The sequence below is a fragment of the Atractosteus spatula genome, chromosome 7 (assembly GCF_055471065.1).
Source record: "Atractosteus spatula isolate fAtrSpa1 chromosome 7, fAtrSpa1.hap1, whole genome shotgun sequence".
NCBI classification, from domain to species: Eukaryota; Metazoa; Chordata; class Actinopteri; order Semionotiformes; family Lepisosteidae; genus Atractosteus; species Atractosteus spatula.
The window spans coordinates 42,020,974-42,048,031 of record NC_142712.1 but is presented as its reverse complement, the minus strand read 5'-3'; the positions used below and the strand labels follow the sequence as shown (position 1 = coordinate 42,048,031).

Here is a 27,058-nt window from a genome sequence, read left to right as displayed (position 1 = left end):
ATAATTACAGGCTGTTGCTTTTATAACCACCCTTCTGTTTTTGCCATACCCCTTGCAAATGAAAAGTCTTTAAAAAGCCCCGTGCTTTGTTAGGGGACGTTTCAGAATTTGTCTTCTCTGAGTATAAAGACAACAATATTGAGTTGTTCCTTTTATTCTCTTATCGCAGTACCCTGCAGTTTACAGGCACTTCAGGTTTAGTTCCTATAAATCACGAAGAATGACACCTTTATTTATCAAAACGTTGATGTTATTGAAAATTAATTACAGAATTAAGGTAAGCATATGTACTCCGTAAAAAATCTATTTGCAAAATACACACTGTCACCTGATGTGGATCATGGCAAAAATATTTCACTCTGTTTACAAACCAATTACAAAGTTTGGAAAAGGTGGTCATTTGTTTGAACAAACAGATAAAATACCAGGTGTTTTATCAGAATTGTTACATATCAAAGAAGACGCACTGGTACTGGCCTGTCCTCCTAAATTCCACAGAACAATAGAGTGCCTGACAGCAGGTTTAAAAGAGCCTTAGCATTTCAAGGGTGAAAAAAACCTCACCTCTTTCGAAGGCGTTCTTAATGTCGTTGACTTCCACCTGTGACCCCGAGACTCTGAAGATGCCTTCATGCTGCAGACCTGCGTAAGGACAGAACAAGAGAACAGGAGGGCTCTAGTACGCGTTCTGGAACATCGGCACAAGAGAACACACATGCTCTAGTACGTGTTCTGGAACATCGGCACAAGAGAACACAAGTGCTCTAGTACGCTCTAGCATGCACTCTGGAACATTAGGGCAACACCAACCCCCTCTCCCTCCCTTCTTGTCCTTGAGAATGTGTACCCCCTCACCACAAAGCCGTGTGAGAGCAGAGCTGCTACCCTGGTGAGGCCGTGTCAGAGCACCTGTGCTCACACCCTGCTCCCAAGGAGAGCTTCATCTCCTATGCATTTGCAGACACAGCAGGCCACAAAACATCAAACCAAGGAGTACACTATTCGCCAGACCTCAGCACCACCACAGGCTGCGCTGCATCTCCCAGAGCTGAGAACGTCCTGGCTGGATTTATCCCACTCTTCCTCAGCAGTGCTCAGCCAACCGTGCGCCACTGCCTGGGGAATCCTGGTCACAGTCAGCTAGTGACTGGACTCCAGAGATCAGGCTCTGTACAGGTGGGCAATTTAAGGCTGAGCCACTTGGGAGACTAACAAATTTTTTTGGGGGGAAAAGGAATAATGTTATGGAATTATGCTTTTGATATGAGCATAACTCCTTTTTAACCCCCCCCCAGCCCCACCCACCATGCGAGCCCAACCCACCGTGCTGACTGATGAACCGTATGCAGCTCTCCACCATGAGGGGGATGACCTGGCTGGAGTCCTGCAGAGGGGACAGACAGGAAGTGTGACGGGGGAATAACGCACAAGAAAAACAAAACCAGGTACGGCCGAGATGGAAATGACCCGAGACATTTCTGCCGCGCGAGGTTAGCAGATTCGAGCCACCTCTTCTGATGGTCTTAAGACAGAAAACTAGCCTGTGCTGAGGGATACAGAATTTGGATGCCAGATTTCGAAACCTCTTCCTGGTTACTCTTCCATGGCAACAGGCGCCGAGGGGAGAGCAGCAGAAGCCCACTGTTGCTAGGAGACCACTTCTCATCTATTTTGACGGAGACTGTTGGGAACAAGAGGATGCTTCTCCCAGGCATTTCGAGACGAGCACAGTTTTTATGAATCCCTCACATACTGATCCTGGCTGCCACCAACATGGATAAGAGGGAATTGACTCGATTAGCCGAGGTCAGTTTAACTGTCACACACATTCTATACCTAGTACTTCACAATGCAGTTTATTTTCAAGTTCCCAGAATGAATTAATTTCATAATAATAACTGGTTATCAAAATGCATTGCTCATCTACATTAAACAGAACATTTTCATAGGAAAATATTTGCACTTTCATTTAATGATTACTCAGAATGCTGAATGTAAGATTTCATAAGCTTCTCTTCTCCTGTTATATTATTCCAGATATACGTGATGGAGAAAAGCAACACTGCAACATTTGTTTAATTTTGATTTTCAAACAAGCTTACAGCTGCACACAATGGTTTACACACATACAGGGTAGAGAAGGGGGTCATGAGTGCAGACAAACACCAGGGGGCAGTGTAGTACTCATGCCCTGCGAGCAGCAGAGCAGGACTGTTTGTACTCATGAGTATGTCGTGATGGCATGAAGTATGTTACTGGTCAGCACTTCCCTGCAGCCTTCTTTTAGGAAAGGGAAGGATCTTCTAAAATTAAATCGATGACGGACGATGATTATAGGGTGACAAAAAACCAAAGAAACTCGACAGCATCTCACCAGGGGGAAAACTGAGTGGAAACCAACTCTGAGCAAACAACAGTTATTCTTAAATGCCCAAATGGCACTTGTCTCTCTCTGGCTGTCTGTTTGAAAAACTTTTCTTTTTCATGGGTTTGTCCTGGGCAACAGAACTAATTTTTCTCCCTTCAATCGCACTAATTGATTGATTGTCCATGGGGTGTCCGTCTGTAATTAATAAGATCATCGATCATCAGGAGCAAGAATGACTTCTTGAAGCATGCAGTGGGAAAACCCTACTATCCCAACACACTACTGTTAAATGTACTGTCACTATGCGCTAATGCAGAGAATCAATCATTCCAGTTGTCTCAGATCAGTGCAGGCAGCCTCAGAGATGACCTATGGGATGGCAGGAATGAAATATTTATGCCATAGAAGCAGACAGCAGTGTGGAGCAGTGGTCAGTGTTCTGGACTCATAACAGGAAGGATGTGGGTTCGAATCCCAGGTGAGACACTATTGCCGTGCCCTTGACCAAAGTACTTCACCAGAATTGTTCCAGTAAAATACCCCAGGTGTATAATCAGATATAAATTTAAGCTGCATTGGCTAAAAGTGTAAGCCAAATACAGTAGTTATAAAACAATAAATGTGAGCTATGCTAACCTTGGCCTAGAACAATTAAGTAAAATAAGCCCTGCTGCATTCTTAATTTTGTTTGCAAGGGTCTAGCACCCCCCTAGACTGGTGGTCTCCTCCGTCACCCCTGACGGGGGCCTGAGAGGTGGCCCTGTGCCCTGTCGGGTGGAGGAGAGTCCCCTGCATGCAGTGGATGTGGACTGGATCACACACCCAGACACAAAGGCACCGCCGTGCCAGCAGGAAGTGAAAATTACCTGCTTCCTCACTGTCGAGTTTCTCCTTCCGCTGCAAGAGTGAAAACAAGGCACTTGATTATTACACAACCTTTCCTCCCAACTGAAGCAATTCTGTGACACCCAGGCCGTCCTGAAACCATGTGCAGCCTTGAAAAGCTCTATCTGGATTCATCTTTCATAATATGATGGAAACACTGAAGTGAATAAAGAAGGAAACGTTTTCCATGCTCCCATTCCCTGTCAGAAAACCTGCTTGTTCTGGTGTGGGTTGTGGAGAAAACTAGCACTAAGACATCAGGTAATGGAGATACTCCAGACACTCTGCTGAAGTAGCAAAAAGAACAAAATCTGCCCTCAACAGTCTGAAACAGACATGGCAACCATCTCTGCAATATTCTGTGTCACTAAAATTGGAACTGGACTCAGTTCCATTTCCCAGTGAACATCTGGTTTGTCCAGAGATCCCCAAACCATCAGAACATGCCGGATGGAATTTGATGCCGGAGGCAAGAGGGGCTGGAATTCTCACTTCTGGAATGCCTTGGTGCTCCAGTAACAAAAACCATTCCCTTGTTCATGTTCCAGCTAAATTAGTACATCATTATTTAGGGGCTTAATGGATTTGGCCTATTAAACATCTCTCTCTTCCAGCTCACTACTAAGAGTTACACCCACAAACTTGGCAGATGTTTGTTAAACAGCAGATAAAATGAAATAAAAATAAAAACTCCTAAAAATATCCTGGCTCCTAGCTTGGGCTTTTTGGCAGTGAGCGTTACTGAGCACGTTTGTGTTTGCTCTCAGGTTTAGCTTCCTTCACCACACCTACCTGGCCAGGCAGCAGTCGGTCTTCTGGCCTGACGAGACAAGGAGAGAGAGAGATAGGGGTCAGGACCTTGCATCGGCAGTATCGGGGTGCAGGACAGGGTTCGGAAACGAGCTACAGGTGGGCCAGGCAGTAAAGGGACTTCCACGAGTGACTTGACCAAACCCAGAACGGTACAGTTAACTACAGTGAGAACATGCTGAATACTGAAGAAAGACTTGCCAGCTGATTTCACCACTATCCCACCACTGCGCTTGCTGGAGATTCTACTTAAAAGAGCTAAACACCTACCCAGAACACCCAACAATCTCTGCGCCTTAAAACTGACATTCCTACCATACCTTACTGCACGATCATGGCAGAAATAAGCACCAGCGCCATGAATCTGAAACAAGGCTGCTCATGCATGTTGTCAAGTGGAATGAATATTGTAGATGGACTCTGTGAGGTTTCTGGAAGTTGGTTTATTCTAAGTCGTAGAGGTTAAGTTCACTTCTTGTGGTGATGAATTGAGCGTGCCAGTCCAGTAATGCCCACCTCGTTCCGAGCTTGGACATAGGACAGGGCGGCCCCTCCTGCCCCATGGAATTACAGCAAAGACACAGCTCACACAGTGCCAGCTCAACAATACAGCCTCTGTGTGCCGTGCTGCTAACAGAGTGGTCGTGAACCTACGGAGTGGGAACAGAGGACCAGTGCTCCTTCTGTGGCGACGCAGGGCTGTGATGGACACACAAGGGCTGCTCAGGCCATATCGGACACTCTGCCCTGATGAACATCCATGCAGTGCCACGATACATCCTGGTATGTGTTAGTGTCATGGCTTCATTCCTCATGGCACGGCAAAAATAATTTCATACGGCAAAAAGCAGAAGTGACCTAGCTGCAAACTGGAGAAAATTGATTTTACTTCCTTGCCCGTGTGAGTGAATTAGATCTGCATCACTTACCTTCCACGGACACACAGAAAACACCCCACTCACCCACCCGCCCTCCCAAAACACCCGGGCCACTCACTCTCTCCCAGTGTCTTCTGGATCAGGTCGTGCTTGGCTTGCAGTTTAGTGATCAGGTTCCTGCCCTCCAGAAACTCCTTCAGCTTCTGCAAATGAAAACGGTGGAGACGATAAGAGGTGGTACAGCCGACACAGGTCCTCGAACCCTTCAATGGATTCCCATCCTGGTAAAGGGAGCGGGGTGGGTATGGTGTGTGTGTGTGTGTGTGTGTGTGTGTGTGTGTGTCCAGCATGGACAGAAGAACCATAGAATAACAGCAGTGTAAAATAAGAAGTCAGTGAAGGTTTCCTACTAGAAGGTCTGTGTTCTGATGAATATTCCCCCCATACCCCCTCCCTGCGGAGTATTCCTGAGCCCTAGTCACCCGTGTCCCCTAACTCCCTCCCACCACCTCTTCACTGTGTGACAGATCTCTGCCCTCCATGATTCTGCAAAGAAACCTACAACCTCAGCCTGTCCCTGAAAAAGTGAAATTTTGAGCCACACTTTCATGCAGGACTGAGATGCCTCACCCAACCACACAAGACAAACCAAAAGTGACAAAAAAAAGACAAACCAGGAACAAAAAGACTGAAGTACTGAATTTAACATTTTTGAAACAGAGAATGATGATATGAAAGCTAACCTTTGGGCATTTCTCTCTCTTTTTATTAGATAGAATCCTCAATACTCAAAAAAGGGATCCTTCCCTTAAATCCCTTGCAGGTATGAGACACTCATGGGAGCACTGCCTGTATGTGCGTGTGTTTAAAATCACTTCTGATCCTTTTCAAAGCTCAAACAACTCATGCACCATATTTGTACTGTATTTGATCCTGATGAGCACAGATGGCTTTTTTATTAACTTGATGAAATTGGAAAGTGCACATTTCACTTCCCCAAGGTCCTTCAAAAAACCAGGCGAGCCCTCGGAGGGCTAGCATCGGTAAACTAGTTCAGAAAAGAACCCGGCACGAACTGCGAAGTCACGGGTCCATCGGGACGCCGACGCTCTGAAGGGAAATCGATCCGCTCCCGCAACCCGCCGGACGAGGGCTCTCCTCCCCTCACAGAGCTGCTCTCCTCCCCTCCGTCTGCAGCTCTGTCTGTCCGCCGGCTCAACGTGGGAGGGACTGGGGGCAGGGTGTGTGCGCCTGTATCTAGGTCAGCTTTCACCATGACTGCATCAATTCACACCACAGCATCCCTCAGCCTAATTCTGTATAACAGCCTGGAGTTTCATGCTAAAGGTACAAAATCTACTTTATTATAAGGGAAGTTCATCAGAGGGCCATGGGACCCAGAGTCTTTATCCTTCAGACAGAGGGTACTGTGGGGCTTCTGCTGCTGTCTCCCCACCCCAGGACCCTAGGAGCTTTCCACAGATCGGTCAGCATAGCTGCTCACAGGCTCGGCTGATGAAGAGGGGTGACCCGCTGCAGGAGGGGTTCCAGGCACACACGCGGTCTCCCGTACCGTGAAGTAGAACTGCTCTGTCTCCTGCTGGTTGGCCCTCCTCTTGGCCAGGCTGGGCTTGCTCATGAAGGTCTCGGACACAGTGGACTTCACCGACTCCATGGAGTTGCTGTACTGGAAGCAGTCGGTCACGTCGTAGTCCTCGATGGTCACCATGTCCTGGATTGTCTGGAGGGTGGCTTCCATGGTCTTTTTTACCTACACAGAGAGAAACAAACCAAAAAATATAGGATTTCCTTTTTCTCTGGGCCTCTGACAGAGTTCAAGGGCTCTGGTTGTTGCTGTTAAGTCACTCAGAAGCTGTTAAAGCCAAGAAATGAGGAAAAAAACACCAGCCATACATTTCTGAGTTTAACAGCAATGTTACGCATTTCATTCTCAAGCTGTGGCAAATTCTAGCCAAGATGATTGTTACATACAGAATCAGCGCGTTGAATTTGACAAAACCATGCATTGATAGACCTGACCTGAGAACAGTGTGCATGCACTGGAATGATAAACTGCCCCACGCACATGTGCTGTAGTAATGCAGACACCCGGGACACAGCTGACACATGCACTCGTAACCTCTCTAACACACAAGCTCTTTTGAGCAGCTGAGCCGACACATCTGCTGTGGGTCCTGCGGTGCTGGACTGACCTCCTCGTTCTCTATCCTGAGCGTGGAGAGGCGTGACTGCAGCTGTTGGCACCTCTGGAGCAGCTCTCCCTGCAGGGGCTGCTGGGCACACATGTGCCCCACCTGCCCAGGGAGAAGGAGGGGGGGAAGAGAGAGAGAAAGGGGTGAACCAGGACAGGAGGTGTCAGAGCACTGAGACACAGTACAGTGCAACAGCACAGAACACCCACCACCCAAACAGTCTCATTCCTGAGCTACAACAGGCCCGCACATTCGCCACAGGGGGAGAGGAAGAACCGCCCGCTCCACTTTCGCGTTAGCTGGTTTTTTACATCTTGAACAGAAATCTGAAACAGCGTTCCAGGCATTCCTTAGTGGCCTGCTGGAAACGTACCGTAAATACTCTGTCGAAGAATTGCGTCCGGCTATAAACAAGCTCTCTCTGCTAGAAAGCGTTTGGAGGGGGCGGGGGAGCTAAATAAAAGACAACCAGCAAGACACCGAGCTGTTAAACTGTTAAACTGACCCATATGAGGAATGCGCTAGGAGCACGATGCCAAACCATGTTTCAAGTCCCTCTTGAAACTTTAATCCCTGGATTTTAACCTCTTTTGCACGAGACAGGCCTGGGGCCCCGGGCTGCAGCAACGATGAACAGCCGGTTTAACGCCAACAGTCTGGAAAGCTGGCGAGTCCGCAGCCTCGGAAGCCACCACATCTGGATTCCTATCCCCCGAGGCGGCGGAGAACGACGGGATCGGATAACATTCCGCCCCAAGTCGCTCGCTGGGGTGCTCGCAGAACAGGGCGGCCGGCCCCAGCGGCTCGCGCAGGTAAGCCAAGACTAAAAGCAGCGGACCCAGGACAGAAGCAGCCGGCGCAGTAACATGGCGCCGTGGGAAGTGGGAACACAAACGCACTGCCAAACCACAGGGCAGGACAACTGGCTGAACTCTGGTGAAAAAGTGCCATACACAGTGGTCTACTGGGTAAAGTCCGACAGTTGTTGTTATTTTTCACTCCAAGCTCAGGTACCTGATAGTAACTAGTGCAATCCATCCTTTTACTTCAACAATATCAGCCCCTGGGCCGACATCCCAAGGAAGCTCTTCAAGGAAGATTAAGGCAGACTGTTAATCTCATGTGATACCGTGTAACAGAAAGGAAACATCTGACAGCCTGAGCTGGGGAGCTCTGAAGACCCGGTGTGCCTTCTTTGAGGACCACAGAAATGTTCTTTTTTTCCTGCCATGTCTGCATTTGCTTTGCTCTGCCGCCTGCGACCAGCCACCTGCTGGCCCAGCTGTGTTTGTCTCACCATCTGAAAGTACAGACTTGTCAAAACTCCTATACTGGCAAATATTCAGACCGCTCAAGAGACCTGTATTGACAGCCAAACACCCACTTAACCCATTGCAATACAACACTGCGGAATTCAATTCCCCTCACTTGAACGCACCGAGGAAGCTGCCTTTTCCTCCCACAACCAACATCTTTTTTATTTCTTACAAAAACAACATAGAACCGACATCTTCACGCTGAGCCAAATTCTAGGCCTAGATGTGAGAGTCAAACCTAAACTTGGCATCTGATTTTAACCTTAAGTCAAATATTAATCCAGTGCACATTTAAGAAACATAAGCAAAGAAACAGAATATCAGGAAAAAAAACATCTTAGAAGCATTGCCAGGCTGCATTCTGTGATGTCTGACACTAGAAAAAAAACCCAGTTCACTCTTTTGTTTTTCTAAGATTGATTATTTTAATGCCTTTACAATATGTTGGAAATTCAGCTTCTAGGATACTCCCATCATGAGGTCCCTGCACTGGCTTCCTGTCAGATTTGATTTTTAAATCCTGCAGCTTATGTTTAAGGTGCTATATGATACCACACTTCAGTATCCAACCAATATCCATTGACTCCCCTTGTTCCAGCTGATTCTGGTTTACAGTGGGGTCTCACTGTTCATCTGCCCAGTGGGGGTGACAGGGCCTTCGGTGGCTATACCCCAAAGCTCTACTGCTCCAGCCCACTGGGGGTGACAGGGCCTTCTGTGACTGTACCCCAAAGCTCTACTGCTCCAGCCCACTGGGGGTGACAGGGCCTTCTGTGGCTATACCCCAAAGCTCTACTGCTCCAGCCCACTGGGGGTGACAGGGCCTTCTGTGACTGTACCCCAAAGCTCTACTGCTCCAGCCCACTGGGGGTGACAGGGCCTTCTGTGACTGTACCCCAAAGCTCTACTGCTCCAGCCCACTGGGGGTGACAGGGCCTTTGGTGGCTGTGCCCCAAAGCTCTACTGCTCCAGCCCACTGGGGGTGACAGGGCCTTCGGTGGCTGTGCCCCAAAGCTCTACTGCTCCAGCCCACTGGGGGTGACAGGGCCTTCGGTGGCTGTGCCCCAAAGCTCTACTGCTCCAGCCCACTGGGGGTGACAGGGCCTTTGGTGGCTGTGCCCCAAAGCTCTACTGCTCCAGCCCACTGGGGGTGACAGGGCCTTCGGTGGCTGTGCCCCAAAGCTCTACTGCTCCAGCCCACTGGGAGTGACAGGGCCTTCTGTGACCGTACCCCAAAGCTCTACTGCTCCAGCCCACTGGGGGTGACAGGGCCTTCGGTGACTTTGCCCCGAAGCTCTACTGCTTCAGCCCTAAAGAAATTTGTTAATCAAGCACACATACTTTATCAGTAAAGGCAGAAAGTAATGGTTTTATCTCATCTTACGATAAATGACAGAAGGGCATATAGCCGATCTCATCACCTTTGTCGAGTACCTCACTGATCCAAGCCTCACAAGCCAGGCAAAAGTTGATCTGGCGTCAGAAGCTGTATTCACTGCAGCGCTGTCCCATTCTGACCCCTGCCAGACCTATGCCCCAGTCCTAACCCTGGTGTAGTCAACTGTCCAAGCCTGAGTGGCCCAGACTACTGCAAAACCTATTCTAAGCTAAAACTCAATCATAGCCCAAATCCCAGCTCAACCTGTGCACTAATCAACACCGAAACCAAAGCCTCCCAACTTTTCGACAACGTTAAATCCCAAGTACAGCCCAAACCCCTGCTCCAGCCCGAACTGCCACCCCACTTCCCGTTCCTGACCCTGGACCTGCACATGTGTCCCCTCCCGCCGGCAGCACTGACCATGTCGCCCATGTGCGACTGGAAGTCGAAGCGCACGGGGGGGCAGAAGACGTTGTTGTACATCTCCATGAGCCGCTGCTTGTCCATGTTGGCATCCAGGTTCTCGGCGGCGTTCTCGATGGTCTCCAGGCCCACGTGCTTGGAAGACTCCACGTTGAACTCGGCCGAGAGGTAGGTGCGCAGGGCCCGGTTTAGGCTGGCATGGTATCCCAGGTCACAGCACTGCCAGGGACAGAGGGAGAGGGACAACGGTGGACTCAAAAGACATGCCGCAGAGGGGATACCCCCCTCCAAACACCATGAAACTCCCTTCGATCAAGATAATGACAGATCCATCTCAAAGACGTATATTGTTTCTCAGCTTTCCTATGCGCGCATGGGACCCCCCCCCGAGTTTCGCTCAGCCACTCTCTGAATGAAAGTAAAAGGCTTGATATCCCATCACAGATCAGCCCCCCAGTCCGACCAGAAGCTCGTTTCCACAAACCGCAGGCCTGACTGCGCAGCGCTAACACCATGCAAACAGAAACAACCTGAGCTCCCCGAAAGACGAGCGAGCGATTATGTTAACAATCCGGCGGAGCTGATGGGCTGTCTCCTCTTTAATCAGCATGTTATTAGTCCTTTCATCTTTCTTTAATATCGGACGGCACCACAGCCCCCCAGTGCACAGGGATCGCCTCACATGTTAGCGCAGACATGAAAGAGATCATTCATATTCATAGCACAGGGTCTCCCAGAGAATTTATGATAAGCTTTCAATAATACATTGTCTGGCTCTCCTCTCCCGGGACATAATCCAAATAAGATTGAAATAATAACCATTCTTACGCAAGGAAGACATTGCTCTTGGTACTGAGAATACGGGCACGTTTACATGAGGAGGAAAAATGCAGCTCTGGCTGTTCAGCCTGGCTGTTTCCGAATTACAAATCAAATCTCTGGTCCAGCCGCCTGGTGCCGATTCCCAACCAGAAACAGGATTAAACAGCTTTTACGGGGAAGGAAAAGCCGTAGAATTCTGGGTTTGTAATTTGTAACCAGCAACAGGGCTGACAGTTCAATTCAATGTTGATCTGTGGGTGTGAGAGTAATAGTGATTGTACACACCATTTGGCTTTCTTAAGTCAACAGATTGATCTGCAAGTCAATCAATAAGATCTTTAAAATTATTAAGAAATTAGTAAACATACAAATCGCTTCATTGCTGTCGTTTAAAACCCCCAAGTCTTGATGTTCGTGATGAAGGCCGGCGTACTCACGTCAATGAGGTCGGACAGATCGTGGATGTAGTATTTGAACACGCAGCAGTTGGTGGCCTCCAGCGCTAGAAGGTACTCGTTTCTGGCTTTGATTGCTTTCAGCTTGTTTTCAGTGTATTTGGCTTGGCGCTGGGTGAAGGAGAGGAGAGTAAAACATGTTAATCTAAAGGTAATAAAGCAAAGAAGGAGGACTGAATTTCGAAGTCTTCCTCATTGACTCATACACCCTCGACTGGTGGCAGTAAAGAGTTCTCAGTCTACCCACCTCAATGATGGACAGACAAGAGAAGATGCCTCCATGCTCATAGCCCACCATGCCACATTATAACTCTTTACTTGTGATTACAGCTTCCAAACTCCTTCTAACCAACAGTTTTGGGAGGCGACAAAGAATAAACACCCTGCAGATTTTAGCATATAGAAATTCTTAATGTTCAGTTCAATGTTAAATGACAGAACAGAAACTGCAATCACAAGAAAAAGGCAGAGAGTAACTCAAACATCTCCCTTCATCAGCATGTGCATTACCACAATTTTCACAAATCCCTGCAGGAATGAGCCATTTCCTTCGAAATGATGTTTCTGTACCTGTTCTGAAAGGACATGGACATCTCATCTGCTGACCTAGTCAACGCAGAGTTACTTTTTCAAAATCTGCAAGTGTCCTGGGAGATGCAAGATGGATTTAGGTTTAGGATAATTAGGGGTGCAGACCATCTCTGCTAAGATGACTCCTTGGGACCCCGTTAGAAACGGGCTCATGAATCTCTAGGATCATTAAGCTACTAGTGGTGAAACGAACAAGACTGGACAAATGATGATCTCTTGGAGGAACCTTTTCAATATTCTTAAGTCACCAACAGTAGCAAGACACTGTCTGTATAGCCCCATCGCCCTCAACAACACACACACAAAAAAATACACGTGCACACACACACACAAACGCGCACGCGCACACAGGCCAGTCACCTTCTCCTTCATCTTTTCGATCTTCTTGACGGAGCTGCGGCGCACGTGCTTCTCCTCGATCTTGACGCTGGCCAGGGAGTCAGGGGAGCGCGGCGTCTGCTTGTCCTCCTGCTTGACGGAGCGCCCCATCTGCTTCTCCTCCTGCTTCTCTGCCTCCTTCAGCTTGGACTCGGCATTGATGCTGTCCATGTTGTACATGTGGTAGGTCTTCATCACCTGCAAGGGCCCACAGACACGCCCAGCTCAGGAGCACGGCCAGAACAGAAGGACACAAACCTGCGTTTGCTCCTCAGCTCTCAGCAGACCCAAGCAAAGATTCGGGCTGGTGGAGATGAGATACAGCACAGTAAATGTGCAGAGCATTTTGTGTCGTTACTATGCGTTCCACCTTGCTTTGTCATTAATTTCAGTGATTTATATTGTGTTATGTTCTACAATTCCACTGTATTTTAATACATTTCACTCTGCTTTCACCATAGTGTACCGCAGCTGAAGTAACAGCATGTATGTGACAGATCATCATGAGAAGTCCTGCTTTTATAAAGTACCGTAAAAACCGGCCATTTGCAAGCACTGTAAGATCCCCACACCCTGATACTAGGACCAACAGAAGATCAGAACTCCAAGCAGCTTTAACAGCTGTGGAATGACAATCAATGAGGACGGTAGTGTGCAGATCAACAGAGGTCGGTCTCATTCAAAACATGCCAAGAGTGGCTCTTATGGTTTGACAGAAATCCTGCTGAACAGGAAATGCATAAGCGTGAATATATACCCACACAAAACGAGTCAGGAATTAGGACAAAACAGCGTCAATCACTCAGTTCCTTTTGTGACTAGGGCTGGCAATCTGTATCCATTGCCGATTTACACTCCAATTTGTAATAGAAGCCAGATTAATAGAGTCAATAAAAAGCACATCTGGTTGCAGAGCATTTTTTCTGCAAAGCTAATTTTTCAGAGGTTCCTGGCATCGTCGCCTGTTCTTTCAAAACGATCAATCGGTCTTGCGGGGCTCTTTCCAAATGGCCGGTTTTTCATTCCTAAAGCTCCGTTAAATCGGATTTTAGAAATGAAAGAACAGAGAACACCTGCAGGCTTTTATTTCCTGGACCGGGTCAGGAAACTGGCACGTGAACCTGCAGAATCGCTGAGCGTTCGCACTTTTCCCCACATTCGGCTCCCCACGTTTTATAAAGCACAGATGGTATGAAACAACGCCAAAGTCTATTTTTGTCATTCTTAACCATTTAATTAGGGGCTTTTTTTCCCTCCTCCTTTCCCGGGCCTGGAAACGGGCTGGAGTCATTTACCGAAGATGAAAAAAAGGCAGGAACGGCGTCTCGAAAGGATGCAGTGGCCGGATCGGAGGCGACAGAAATGAACCGATCACTCTCCCAGCCCCCCCGGTCCCCTTTCCTCGTAAGAACAGTTCCACACAATTACTCACTCTACACTACCGAGGGGAACTGTAATTGTTCCTTAAAAATAACCGTTAAAGACTCTAATTAAAACGTCCGCAGCGTTTCAGATACCATGCCATTAATTAGCTCCATGCGGCAGCTCTCGCAGGCCCTTGTGTCTTGTGTTCGGTGGGGTTTGTGCACAGACTAGATAATAACATGGTTCGACTTGGCTCTTAAAAAAAACTGCTGAGTCAAGCAGAGGCGGCCGAGATGTGCCACGTCTGTGCATCGCGCCTGCTGGACGCGTCTCGGCGTGGCAACGGAGGAGCTCGCTGCCACACTTCCCCCTCGGCCCCACGTCTCCGACGAGTCGGGAAGAGGGGTTAATTACTTCCTTCCAACCCGGGCACTCACACATTTTGTCAGCATGATGCCGTCTCTTTGCGCGTACCCAGTAATTAAGCAGGTGACTCACAGTGCAATAGGCCTGGAGTGTTTGATATCTCTAGCCCGGACTGTTTTTCTTTCCATCCAATGTGGAAATAACAAAACAGAAAGCAAATTTAGCCATATTATTGTGGAATTAGGAATTTTATCCTGTTTACTGAGCAAACCATGTAGTAGGAGCACCTCCTACTCTGTTCCCGGTTCCTTTCCCAAAAAAACAGTCAAACTGTAGGGAAAGAATTACAAATATCAGTGAGAGAAGGCAATTTTGTCCTGGCAATAAGACCTCGAGTTCAAGATTCTCTGAGCGTTTTCAGGTGACGTGGAATATGAGGCAGTTTTTATGTGGAATGTAACTGGACAAATAATTGATTAATTTACACTGCTCTTCATAACAAAACCCTAACGCAGGTTCCAGGGTCGAGGAGGCGGTTTAGTCTGGCAAAAGGAAAGGGAAATGAAGTTTAAAAGCAGAAGGGGTCATTGGCTCCACATCCCCTGCTATCTGTAATGTAAACAAGACAAGGGCTTGCACAAGGCTGAACTCGAGAGCGTGACCTGCCGCCTGGAGTTCGACAATTCTGCCCACGGCTGTCCGATCCTCTATTGGCTGGAGCTGCAGAGCTGCCCTCCTGATGGGCCCAACATCCCAACTACACACCTTATTCCCCGACCACAGAGCCAGGAGGACTGCACGAGCACTGCACCCCCCCGGCCCCCGGCCCCCGGCCCCCGGCCCCCGGCCAGCTTCAAAACGACAGGGCGTCTCCCAAAAGTCACACCCCACCCGCCTCACAGCACACCCACTCAAAACCACAGGCCGTGCCAATGAGAAACAAAACAAACGGGGGGGAAAAAGGATTCCAGCAAGACTGTTTCACTTCCAGCAGGAGGAACAGGAGGAACCGAATCGATTTTAACAACCATTTAAAGCTGTTGCCAGATCAGCAGGTAATTGTTCTAACTGGCTTCATTTGTAACAGATCGAGGGAGGACTGAAAGAGAACACTATGCCCTAATCCCAGGTCCGGACCCTTCTGGGTTCAGGGCCAGCAGACCCCTCAGTGCCAACGCAGGAAGCAGGAAGCCCATCCTTCCCGACAGCTGCTCTGCAACACTGGCCGGCAGGTACTTGAGAACCCATTTGCTTGGCTGCCACGTTTATTAATTTGCGCAAGTGCCCTTCAATCATCTTCCCAAAAACGGCCCTTTAATGCAATTTCCCTTTCTTTCTTTTCTAAGTGGGAGGACAAGCATTGAAATAAACTTGATTTACCGTGTAGAGCTCGTTAAGGACCTTCATCAAATCCTCCTGAAGCTGCAGGCCCACCTCCTTGCTCTGGAAAAATGAAAAGCAGAAAAGGAAAGGGGAAAAAAAAATCAGGTTAATGGGGCTCGAGCCAGCTCTGTTAATCTCCCATTTCAATTACCTGACCTCCCCTCCCGATATTTACCTACCAAATTGAATAAGCCTTCCTCCCCGTTCAGTTAAAATCAAATTACAGGGGGCAGGCGTTTTGAAAATGAAAAACAATGGGTGCGCAGCCTGACCACATGGCCCGTGATTAAAGCTGGCTCTCCATGTTTATAGGCACATTAGAGTTGATTTCATACGCAGGAAAAAGAAAAGGAAAACATCAGGCTCATCAAGGTACAGTATCTTTCAAGTCCAATTCATTTTCATTTCTCCTCTGCAGTGTTGCAAGATGGAAAGGAGTTAAAATGCGCTTGTTCTGTCACCTGCAAACAGCGATCAGGGGCAGGAAGGGGTAACTGTTTTATTGTTTTATTGAGAGTCACAGGATGATGAAAGAGGCTATTCAAATAAGGCCGAGAAAACGGCTCTTCAGATCACGATTCGGAGGAACTGGGGCTCGTGAGGAAGGAGGTGGAGGCGGGCTGGGCGACATTCTCTCTGCCGTGCGCTCAGAAGGACTTCCGAAATCGGGATGAGCTGGCACTCTGGGCGGCTCCCTCCAGGGGCCAATAAGGAAACATTAATAATATAAGCATAATGCGTTTTAACCCAGGGCCAGAGTGAAAACAGAGAGCGCCTGTCAAGGTATAACTAATGAGCTCCCACAAGACAGAGACAGGGGGTGGGGGCAAAGGGGACACAACAGGCCGGCCCCACCCTCCTCTGCCTCATCCTCCATCCTCTCCACTTCAGCACCACAGACACATGCACGCTGTCTGCCACATTACAAAAACCTCAATTCCCACCGGTTCTGGCCTAAACTTCTCTTGCGATAACACGAGGCACGCTTCGATGAGCCCTAATGAGTGAAAGCATCTGAGACAACCTTTCCTTTGTTTCACACCCACGTTATTATAAGCAATAGCCAGGCTGTGGAGGGCTACACCGTCTGCTGGCTTTTATGTCATAAGAGCTCTAAATTAGTTAATTAATTGCTTAATTGAACAAATTATTTCCTTAATTAGTTAGAACAGCTTCCTGGGTCTTTAATCAGGGATGATTTAAAGGCAATTTTCAATCCCCCAGCTGTGTACCTTAGTAGGACCCCCATCTGGGTCCCCTTGTTACTGTGCTGGGTGGGACACATTTACCCAGATGAAATCGCTCCTCACTGCACTGGACTCGCAAAGAACCTTCTCTCAAAAAAGTGGGACCGGCGAAATGCACCGCTTTCGATGGGCTGCAATAGTCAGTACGAAAGAGTGACGATGTCTTGCCCGTGAAGAAGTTTTTTACATGTATTTTGGGGGGGAAAATCTACTCCCAGGCCTGGTTTTCAAAAAAGCTTCTGCCAAAAAAGAAAGACGGCTCGTAACTCTTCCGCCCGCTCGATGATTTGACTTGAGGGAGGTTTTCAATTACAGGAGACACATTAGGGAGACCGAGGAGGGGCTGGGCCGGCTTGTGTTTAATGAGCTACGACGGGAACAACACGGCCGTGTCTTGAGCCCGTGAGCCCCGAAGAAAAATACAGCAGTGGCAGCTGATCGATTACCGGCTGGGCAGGTGACCCGAGAGCACGCTGACCATCAGGGTGATGGATCTTCTCCTGCACGAGGATGTCCCCCTGAAAAATCACCACCACGCCCATCAAAGAAATGGGAAACTGTAGCCTAGGAACGCCATGGGCCTGTACGTGAGCAACACTGAAGGAAATACCAGGAGACAGGCTAACTCACTGAGAAGGGCTGCTGGTGTTAACCGCTCTCTGGCACTCGGGGTTTTCAGACGTTCCACAATTTAAAGAGATTCGTATACCCTTTAAAAGGTCATCCAAAACTGTGGCATAGCGTGGATGGCTTTATTTTCCTGAACAATTTAACTGAAACCTTCGGCTCCATCAGTGCTGTCTGCAGTTCCCAGTGGGGTCCTAGGCACTCTGGCACAAGTTAATTGCTTCTTGACCTCCTTGGGTAACAGAACAATCTTCAGGGCAAAGCACCCCAGTTAATTTAAAAGGAAAGACGTGACAGGAAATACAGCTACAGTATTGCCTTCCGTGCATCCCAAACCCATCCTGCATCTCATCCGCGTGGGCCTGACTACTCGAACCCAGATCACACTCACACCATACAGCCCTCTTAGTCTCTCTCAAAGGCCTGAGAGCCGAGGTACTCACTCGGCTGAGCAGAGTAAAGTTCAGGATCGGTTTCAAAAGCACTTCACTCGTTCTCAAGCCAGCATGCCACCCCTGGCCCCTCTCCACCACCATGCTGCAGGGTTTTTTGCTATTTGTTTTTCTGAAATTGTTCTCTACAGAGACCCTCCTGTAGGCTGAAAGCCCTCTTTCGATTTGCTATTGCCATCCAAGCAGCACAGGAGGAGCACACAGCTGTTACGGGGGCCACAGCACACTCCCCGCGGCCCATCTGGGTGGTGCAAACGCCTGCTCTTTGAAGCCAGTGCACAGACAGGAGAGCAGGAAGACTAATGGCATGAAAACAAGGAGGAGATCAGCTTCCTAAAGTTACAGAAGAACTAGAGGAGCACTATTCATCTTGAAACAGGAAGGCAGTGGGGGACCAGGGAGTGCTTCAATGGGATATCGGATACGCTGCATCGAGGGGGAAGGAACAGGCAGAGGTGCCCTTGATTAACGATTACAAATATGAGGAGGTGCGCCTGGCAGGTATTAGTTAACTGAGCGCGTACGGTTCTTGAAATAAGCCAGAGTATAGGCCTCGACAACATGGCTGGGTAGCTCGATCGATCCACACTCCAACAGACTGTTGTCCACTCTGTGCTTGGGAGTAATACTTTGAAGATGACAGGAGCATGCCAACCGATCAGGTTTAACAGTGCATGGCCCAGCTGAACAGCCAGGACAGTTTCTCTTGCTGGGAGAGTCACGTGCGCCTCAGTAGATCTCAGCTCTGAAACTCGCTGGGCAGGTTCCGTGGTCTTCTGCTTTGCCAAACAGCAATGCTGTGGTTCCTCGAGATCCAGGAGGCATTATTCCAAGAACAAAAATGTACATGGAAGCCACAACATATATACATGAATTTACGCTTCATTAAAGAACGATGGTAATAGCTGAAAGTCAATAAGCGCTGTTCTGCGGTCTGACACAGAACCCCTCCCCCAGCTCTCTCAGGGCTGGACTGCAGCTCTGCAGCTCACTGCAGTTCAGCTGTGTGCAGGCAGGCTCTGCTGCAGTGCAGAACACAAAAGAATACTTAGCAATTAAATATGAGGGAGAAGTCAAAATACACCACACACAGGAACCCCCCCCCGAGAGGTGATTTCCAAGTCTCAGAGCTGGATTCATAATAGCCAGCCTGTTTTTTTTTTTAAACAATTCTCAAACTTTTTTAAAGCAATCACTCAATCTTTTGGCTGTTCGTTGCTTTTAGAGGGAGGGTTCCGACCGGATAGACTCAGAGTCTCAAACTGATTTAGTTCAATCAGGCTCCAGCCAGACAGGCTGAGGAGGTGGTGAGGGGGGATTTACAATAGAGGTGAAGTGACAGGGACAGATGAGGGGAGGTGTGACGCTCCAGGATAATGAGAGCAGCTGGCTTGAAAGAAGGGTCCACACCTCTGGAGTACCGCAGTCTGCACTGCCTGCCTGCAGAGCGGAGCTGCACTCTTGGCTGAGAAGAGCCCACACGGAGCCAGGACAGCGGTACGTCACCCCTTGCCTTGTGGGTTACCCACATGCAGACCTGGACAGCAGCACCCCACACCGAGAAGCTCTGCCGGTTTACCAAGTCTGTGACTTAATATGATGCCTTCGCTTTGATATGGTACCTATTTCGTTTAGTCACTTATTCTATTAACTGTACATAACTGCATGTCACCCTTTACAAGAGTGTCTGCAATGCAAACAAGAGTAGTAACAGCAGCTTTAAAGAAAAAGGGGACCGTGGGGAAAGGGGGAGAATGCAAGAGTGAAGCCGATTATCTTTATCATGTCACAGTAGCTACAGTACATACAAGTTTCATACTGAGAGTCAGGAAAGTCTGGCTACATCACAGACCTCTACTGGACCTGTAGGTCAAGCGAAGCCCTTTGAGCTCCAGGTGGGCCATTCTGAACTGCCGGAGAAAAGCCTCCCAGTTAAGACACACACACTGACCCCCCCCAGCCCACCCGCATGAAGGCTACCAGGACCGGGGTCACAGTGGGTGACTTATCCTGATGAAAGGGATTAGTCTGGATTAGAGAGCCCAGCCCGAGAGTAATCTATGACAACCAGATTTAATGTAATTATTTTATGTACATAAAAAAGCAAACAAAATAATACATCACTAATGCATCTGCAATTTTGTTTTCCCAATATCTTTAACATGCTTTGTTTTTTTAAGAGGAAAAGTTAATTGCAGATAAATCTTGCTGACAGGTAATTTACTCATTTTTGAGCTCAGAAAATAGTTAGGAATACGCAATTCAATAGGCAATTTGTGTAATTTTAGCACATTTAAGGGAGTATTTGAAGCGTGTTAAAAAACATTCAGCTGATTTCTGGTTAAATTGCTCCCTATTCAAAAGGCAGAAGGAAAAAAATGACTTTATACGAGTGCTGCAACAGGAAACTCGGGCAGCATCAAGAGCCTTTAACTCTCCTCCCGAGACCCGTTTAACTCCCCCAGCAATAACATCCATTCCAATCCAATTTCCTCTCGGAAGACGAAACACCTCAGTTTAAGCCTTACTGGTTATGATAAACCGAACCAAGACGTTGACAGACATTTTGCGTTTGAGGGCTTTTACAGTCTGGTCCAAACCGCTCAAGTGTCCTGACAGACAGGCGGGTCAAGCCCAGTGGGACAGATCAATCTTCTGGGCCTTGGCCACAGATCCGGGCCACTAACAGGAGCACACCAGGGCACTTAGCCACACAGAATTAGGGATTCTGAAAGGAAAGGAAGCTTTTAAGAAGTCAGGTCACCAGGCTACTGAGATCTCCTGCCTAACCCTGATAATTGCACCCAGACCTGTCAGCAGAAGCTCGGCAACTCTTGATGAGCAACACTCCTAGATCCGCTCAGCTAAATTCTTACAAGGTTTTCCTGTATCAGCAATAACTAGACGGAGAAACCCTGCCTTGACTCTGACTTGACTCTCCTTCCAACATGGAGAGTGTGCCAGCAGGCCCCGGACAGGCGCTGAAACCTGGGGGAAATGAGGTGATGCGGTTGTGAAGGGGGACAGCCTTTCACAGGTGCGCAGCTGGCCAAGAGGAAAGTCTTGTGATACGCGAGAAAGGTTGACTGGAGCTGCCAACCTCTCAACAGGGGAAACGGAAAACGGAGACGGAGCGGACGGAGGGGTGACCTCACCTTTTTGAAGAGGCGGCCCGAGTCCTCGCTGACCTGGACGAAGCGAGGGATGACGTTGTTGAGGTAGAGGTCGCTGAGCGTGGCACGGTCCCGGCTCTCTCGCTTCACCTGGCTCAGCAGCAGGTTCCAGCAGTTCACCGGCGACAGCACGTTCTGGTCCTTCCTGCGGACACGCACACACACACGCATAACACACACAGCTCTGGGTAGTGAGCCCCCGTCCTGGAGACTAGCCCTAGTGAGAACTTCCAGTGAGTGCTTCCAGAGAGAGCTGAGCCACTGAAACTGCAGAGCACGCAAAATGAACCCCATTCCCCTGGACAGTACTGGTACATCAGGGGGCACCAACACCCCTGTCCTGCCCATGGCCTCATTTACACGTACCTCATTACCCTGCGCTGTGGTGTTGCTATGCTTGATACTCTTGTCTCAACAGCACCCCATCACTAACACCACGCTTGTGGTGTACTGGGATCGAGCACAAGTGCCCCATGAATGACGAAGTGCTGGGGAAAGAGCCAGAAGCTTGCGACAGTTTCTGACTATGACCAGGCCAGACCATTAAAACCGGGCTGGCTGCTGTCGCGGACATTACACCCTGCTATTTCAAATTCACTGGAGCCACTGCAGAAACAACTGAGCACTGCAATAAGTGTGTGGCAGCACAAGATCGTGATCGTGTACAGTGCTTACACTGAATAAGCAGACCTAATTTAACTATTATTAAGGAAATGTATTTTTTGAAGTACCAAAAAATTACTCTCCAGTTCTTTAGACTGTAATGCGCCTTTCATCTTTTTTCAATGTGATCTCACAAAGTCAGGTTTTAGTCTTTGTTTAAAAGCCAAATGCAATTAAGTTTCACTCAATTATGGAGATGTCAGTGAATCAGACATTGCATTAAGTTCATTCCTGCTTAAAGCATTGCTATGCTAATGCACTTTCATCTGAACTAAAACTGGTACAGATAATGATGTCATGTTGTACTTGTACTGCATTTGAAAAGCTGAAAGCATTGGGATCTGAGGGTTGTGGGCTTTGACAGGAAGGTCTCTTCCCCCTTCAGTGCAGAGAGAGCACGGGGGTAATGTGATGCCCAGTACAGGCATGACCTCTGTAGAGGGCAGGCTGTCAGGGAGGCACAGACCAAGAGGTGGACATGTGTCCACACACAGAGACAATGTGCCTTCAGGCTAAAGCCCAAACTCGAGGCAGGAGACCACGTGATTGAGCAGTACGGGTACAGCCAAGATTGCCCTCCTCATCATCTGTCTGAGAAAAGGCATTTTGAGGCCAACACCCCCAGCCAATGCCACCTCCTTCCACTCTAAATCAAAGGATCAGGAAGCCATTAGAAAAAGCTTGATGGAAAACCCCCAAACGCGCTGTCTGAGCTCCCCGAGAAAACTCTTCTACTAAGTGCTGGAAATTGAACTCAGCGAGTGGAACAGCAGCGTGGGAGTCAGGAGATTTGTACTGAGGTGAAGTGCACAGAGAGCCGGGCCACATGCAGAGTCCTATTCTGTGCCTGTCTGCTCATCAGACTGAGACAGTCCCATGCTGAGAGCACCACGCACAGCAACCACAGCGGCCTGCAATGCTGCACTGCAAGTGGGAAAAGCTGAGATGAGACTATGAGATGCCCAGTACTGGCATGACTGCTGCACAGGGCCGGCAGTCAGGGGGGCACAGTGCATATGGAGGAAAGGGATTCCTTAATGGCTTGCGAAACAGGATTCCCTGGATTTCAGAAATGGTCATATACAGACATGTTTATACATTACTCACACACACAATACTAACCAATCCAACTTGTTCTACAGGCTGAGAGTTAGACAAACAAAGAGAAAAGCCCAAGCCCAAAGGAAAAAGAAAAAGGCTTATAAACGCCAGGGAAGAGAAAACAAATGGAAAAAAATGAGCCAGGCCTTTCATGTCTTACAAAACAGCCTTTGTTGCGCTCCTACATACAGAAACCCAGGCGAGCACAAGAACGCCCCCTGTGGCATTAAACCACTCCGTCTCGATGTCTGTTGAAATGGATGACATGCATGCTGGCATGAGGTTTCTCTCTCGCCTGGCAGTCCTTGCAGAGCGTGCGGGTGTGTGTGGAGGTGGGGGGGGAGGAGGAACCCTTCTCAACCCCAAAGGGCAGTGGGAAGGCGGGGCTGTCCGGCCAGGGCATGCCTCTCGACACGGTGTTGCACAACGAGCCCTTGTGGGAAAAACACGAACTGCCGCTCCTCTGAGGGGAGGGCCCAGCCCTTGACCCCACCCTGAGCAAGCCTCCAGTTCCTGGAGCAGCGAAGGCATACTTAATAGGAGCCTAATGAGATTAGGAGATTCTCGGGCAGCATAACGCACTTCTTACTGCAATCCCAGCCAGCTCCGGCCCCAGGCTGTTTGCGCAGCGAACAGAGCGTCAGGCCTACGTCTCAGTCATGAGGGGCACAAACTTAATTAACAGCAAGTCCACAACTGAGACACTGTTCTTTCTCGTGGGGCACATGTAGTAAACTGCTGGGAGGGTGAGGCGGGGGGTTATCACTGTTTGTCTTTCTAGAGCAATAAGAATTATGCAACAGTTCACAGACACCGACATTCTGAAAATTCCATAACACCATCTGGCAAACAGTAATGAGAAACATTCAGGGGATCCCCCGACATGCAGTACAGCACAGCACAGAGCATCGCACCATGACCACGTGGTCCGGGCGCCCAAACCAGGCTGATTTTCACACTACCTGCAAACACTCCTGATCCTTGACCTTGTGTCTTCAATGTCCAGAACTCCGGACAACAACTGTCCTACTGTCTATCTTAAAACATGTCCTATATGTTAAAATGTCCTATATAAAAACCCCATCATGTCCTGTGCCTGTGCAGCTCCTGCGTGCCCTAGAATTGAGTTTGAGTTCCCCAAACAAATTCTTAGACTCCTGCTTTTTCCAAGAGCAGGCGCTGGGTAAAACATGCGGCAGGCTGGGATTGCTCATACTGTAGCTCCCTGGGTGAAGCGTGACTGCCAAGCCACATTTCACCAGTCTCTGCAACAGTACCTCAGTGCATGATCACTATTTTTAGTCAAGACAAACTCAGGGGAAAAAAAAGGGCATCACTTTGCTGCTGTACACACACCGCTGTTCCGTACATAATACAGACTGAGGAAAAGGAACTTCAACAAAGTACAGAAGCAAGTAAAAGGGAAAAAAACAGCCCTGTACTGACTGCACTGTGCTTTGCTGAACTGGACGTTACCTTCCTAACTGCTCCTGAAACGGACATGAATAACACAAACGAGAACAGGAAACGAGCCTGTCCTGCCTACCATTTGGAAAAAAGAGTGCCTCTTCAAATGAGCAGCACACAGGGAGTTCAGACAGCAAATCCTTAGACAGGGCAGAGAGCACCAGCTCTCTCAGGATCTTCTATTTCTACTCTGGGCAATATCAGCTTGGTAAATCTTTTCACTCCGCAAGTAAAATTTCAAAAACAACTAGCAAGCGCTATGATGGCAGAATTGTAACAGTCTAATAAATTCCAGGTTTTTTTTATCCCTCGCTTCCCATAATCGTGCCTCATCTTTTACAAGATGGGTGCCATGATCCACTCTCTACTCTCTCCCGGATCACTGCGCTCCTGCTTCCATGACGCTGACAAATTTAAGGGCAGATTAGTACACCAGGTGATCTTCTGCAGGAATTCTGTCTGAGAGCGTCACGTTAGCAGAGCTCTGACCGGGCGCCGCGCATCGCTGGCCCCTGAGGCAGCCAGACAGAAATTCTAAAACCTCGCAGCCAAGAATCCCGGCATTTCCAGCATCGCTGACCCAGACAGGAAAGGGTTAAGCCCGGATTGCTCCCAGCTGTCAAGCAGCAGGCACACCCACCACCCGGCCGGCCAGCGCATAGCTCGAATACCAAGGTCAGGACGCTATGGGCGCTGCGTTGCCCCGCAGGATCGCCTGATCAAGACCGAGGGAAGGACAGTGGCAGGCTGGCCCTCTCACAGCTCAGCAGACAGCGTGCAGCTGGAGCATAGCTAGGATTGTATCAACCCAGCAGACACAGCCCCTCAGAAAGCCACAGTACTGTTCTGAGACATCAGGAAAAAAAACCTGAAGCAGGCCCCTTAATACACTCCACATGATACCGTCAAAGCCTCTCGCAGCAGGCACCAAATCACTCATCTAAATGTGTTATCTGCAGTATACCCCAGATCAGAGGGACAGCTCTGAGGAGCAGGAGTCAAGCTGCTCAGATATTAAGGAACCGGATTTGCTTTTCACCCCAATACATCGACAACGAAGTAAGACACACGCTGACAAGGCACGGCAGTGTGGTCAGTGCAGCCCTCGCAGAGCCAGACAGGGGATACCAAAAAAAACCAAAACACACAAGTCGTTTCAATAAAAGAGGAAAGAAGATTCTGAATTACATTTTTCCTTCGCTCTGACAAGCAGGGGTAAAAAAAACAAATATTGCTCTCTGGATAGAGCCTGGAAGCTCTCAGCTCCAGAGATCTGTTTCATGTCCGGAGGAGGGGTGACCCTACTGCATGGGGGGTCTCACTCGCCCCTACACTCTCCTGACATGCGCTCTTGCCTTTCAGGTGGTGGGGGGGCAGGGCAGGGGTGGGGGGGGTTCTATCCTGTCACCTCTCCCAAAACAAGGCGATATTCTTCTGCTCACGAGCCTGGAGAGCTGTCGCACTGGTCTCGCGGAGAGGAGGCAGGAGGAGGGAGAGAGGATATGAAATGGGGGAAGAGAGAATGATGGAGCGTAAGAAAGGGGGTTTTAATATTCATGGTGTAGCCCAAATATCAGATGAGAATTTACCTGGGACATAAGAAAGAGATTACAAATGAGTGAGGGGAGTAGGGGGGTTATTTGGCCGATGTAGCTCATGGCTAATTGAGGATCTCTGTGACTGAAGTATGTGTGTCCCCCAAAATCATACTGCTTATCAGCTCTTACCGTTTCATCTTATTGTGCTTTGAACTGAATGGAGTTGAGAGGAAAAGGATCAGGGCCTGCAGTCTAGCTGGTGCACAGGGTTCGAACGGCCGAGCCCGAGCAGGCTAGCCGGAGCAGAAGCCTCCCCTGTCCTCCTCAGTCCCAGCTCGTCTCCGCGCATCCCCCTGACAGAGGTCCAGCCCGCTGCCCTGGGGAGCACAGGCCCCTTCCCGCTAATTCAACCTGACACCCGTGTCTCCCAGAAAAGGGGGGGGGGGGGGCGGTGCAGATCAACCGTGCTGCCTCTGAAGGCAGACGCAGACTCGCAGCTGGGGATGGAGATTTCCCATCCAACAGCAGGGCAGTGGGGGGGAAGAAAAACCTACAACTGTACTCAATTATTCACCGAGTCAATTATTTATCATTACAAGCGCAATGTTTTTTTAAGTGTGCGACGAGTTCACTGAGCTGAACACAAACTGAAACATTCAGAGCACAAAATTGCCACCTGGCTGCCTGGCACACAGGGCTGAGAGACAACAGAACAGCAGGGGCAGACTCTTCAGCAGCCCGGCCACACCCCCTCTTCAGAATCACGGAAACAGCTCCCAAATGTTACTGTGGTACTGCCTAAAGGCTGCTGCTCTCCAAAATAAGAGCACAGTAAAATGCACATTTGCACAATGCAATCCTCTGCCTTATCTCTCCTGCCTGCCGGTCCCTAGACGAGACCGCAGACTGGATTTCTCCTGGATACTGGGGAATAGTCTTTTCAGAAATCTTTCCAGAAATCCCAAGTCTGCCTCCAAACCTCAACTCATTCGAAATTAGGTGGGTATTTTTGGTTTTGCTTCCTGAGTTTTAATTGTACATCACTTTCAGATCTGGAATGGGGCCCATAAAATAAACATTATTATTACAATAATCACAGAGAGGTTTGTCAAAGCATGATCCCAGTGTAGGAATGAAATGCTATACAATAAATGCC

At 48.8% G+C, this 27,058-nt stretch overlaps 1 protein-coding gene across 3 annotated transcripts in view; it reads right to left on the bottom strand.

Moving 5' to 3' along the window:
• The window catches only part of srgap2 (SLIT-ROBO Rho GTPase activating protein 2), a 97,990-nt gene that overhangs the window by 15,687 nt on the left and 55,245 nt on the right, over positions 1 to 27,058 (bottom strand). For all 3 annotated transcript variants that reach the window (XM_088922012.1, XM_088922013.1, XM_088922014.1), the window contains exons 4-15: positions 21,116 to 21,278; positions 15,632 to 15,694; positions 12,503 to 12,718; positions 11,534 to 11,662; positions 10,272 to 10,493; positions 7,155 to 7,256; positions 6,515 to 6,712; positions 5,060 to 5,144; positions 4,046 to 4,073; positions 3,235 to 3,265; positions 1,324 to 1,384; positions 565 to 642 (exon numbers count right to left, since the gene is read on the bottom strand). In XM_088922012.1, the coding sequence (XP_088778138.1) occupies positions 565 to 642; positions 1,324 to 1,384; positions 3,235 to 3,265; positions 4,046 to 4,073; positions 5,060 to 5,144; positions 6,515 to 6,712; positions 7,155 to 7,256; positions 10,272 to 10,493; positions 11,534 to 11,662; positions 12,503 to 12,718; positions 15,632 to 15,694; positions 21,116 to 21,278 (1,376 nt within the window). The remainder of the gene's footprint in view (positions 1 to 564; positions 643 to 1,323; positions 1,385 to 3,234; positions 3,266 to 4,045; positions 4,074 to 5,059; positions 5,145 to 6,514; positions 6,713 to 7,154; positions 7,257 to 10,271; positions 10,494 to 11,533; positions 11,663 to 12,502; positions 12,719 to 15,631; positions 15,695 to 21,115; positions 21,279 to 27,058) is intronic.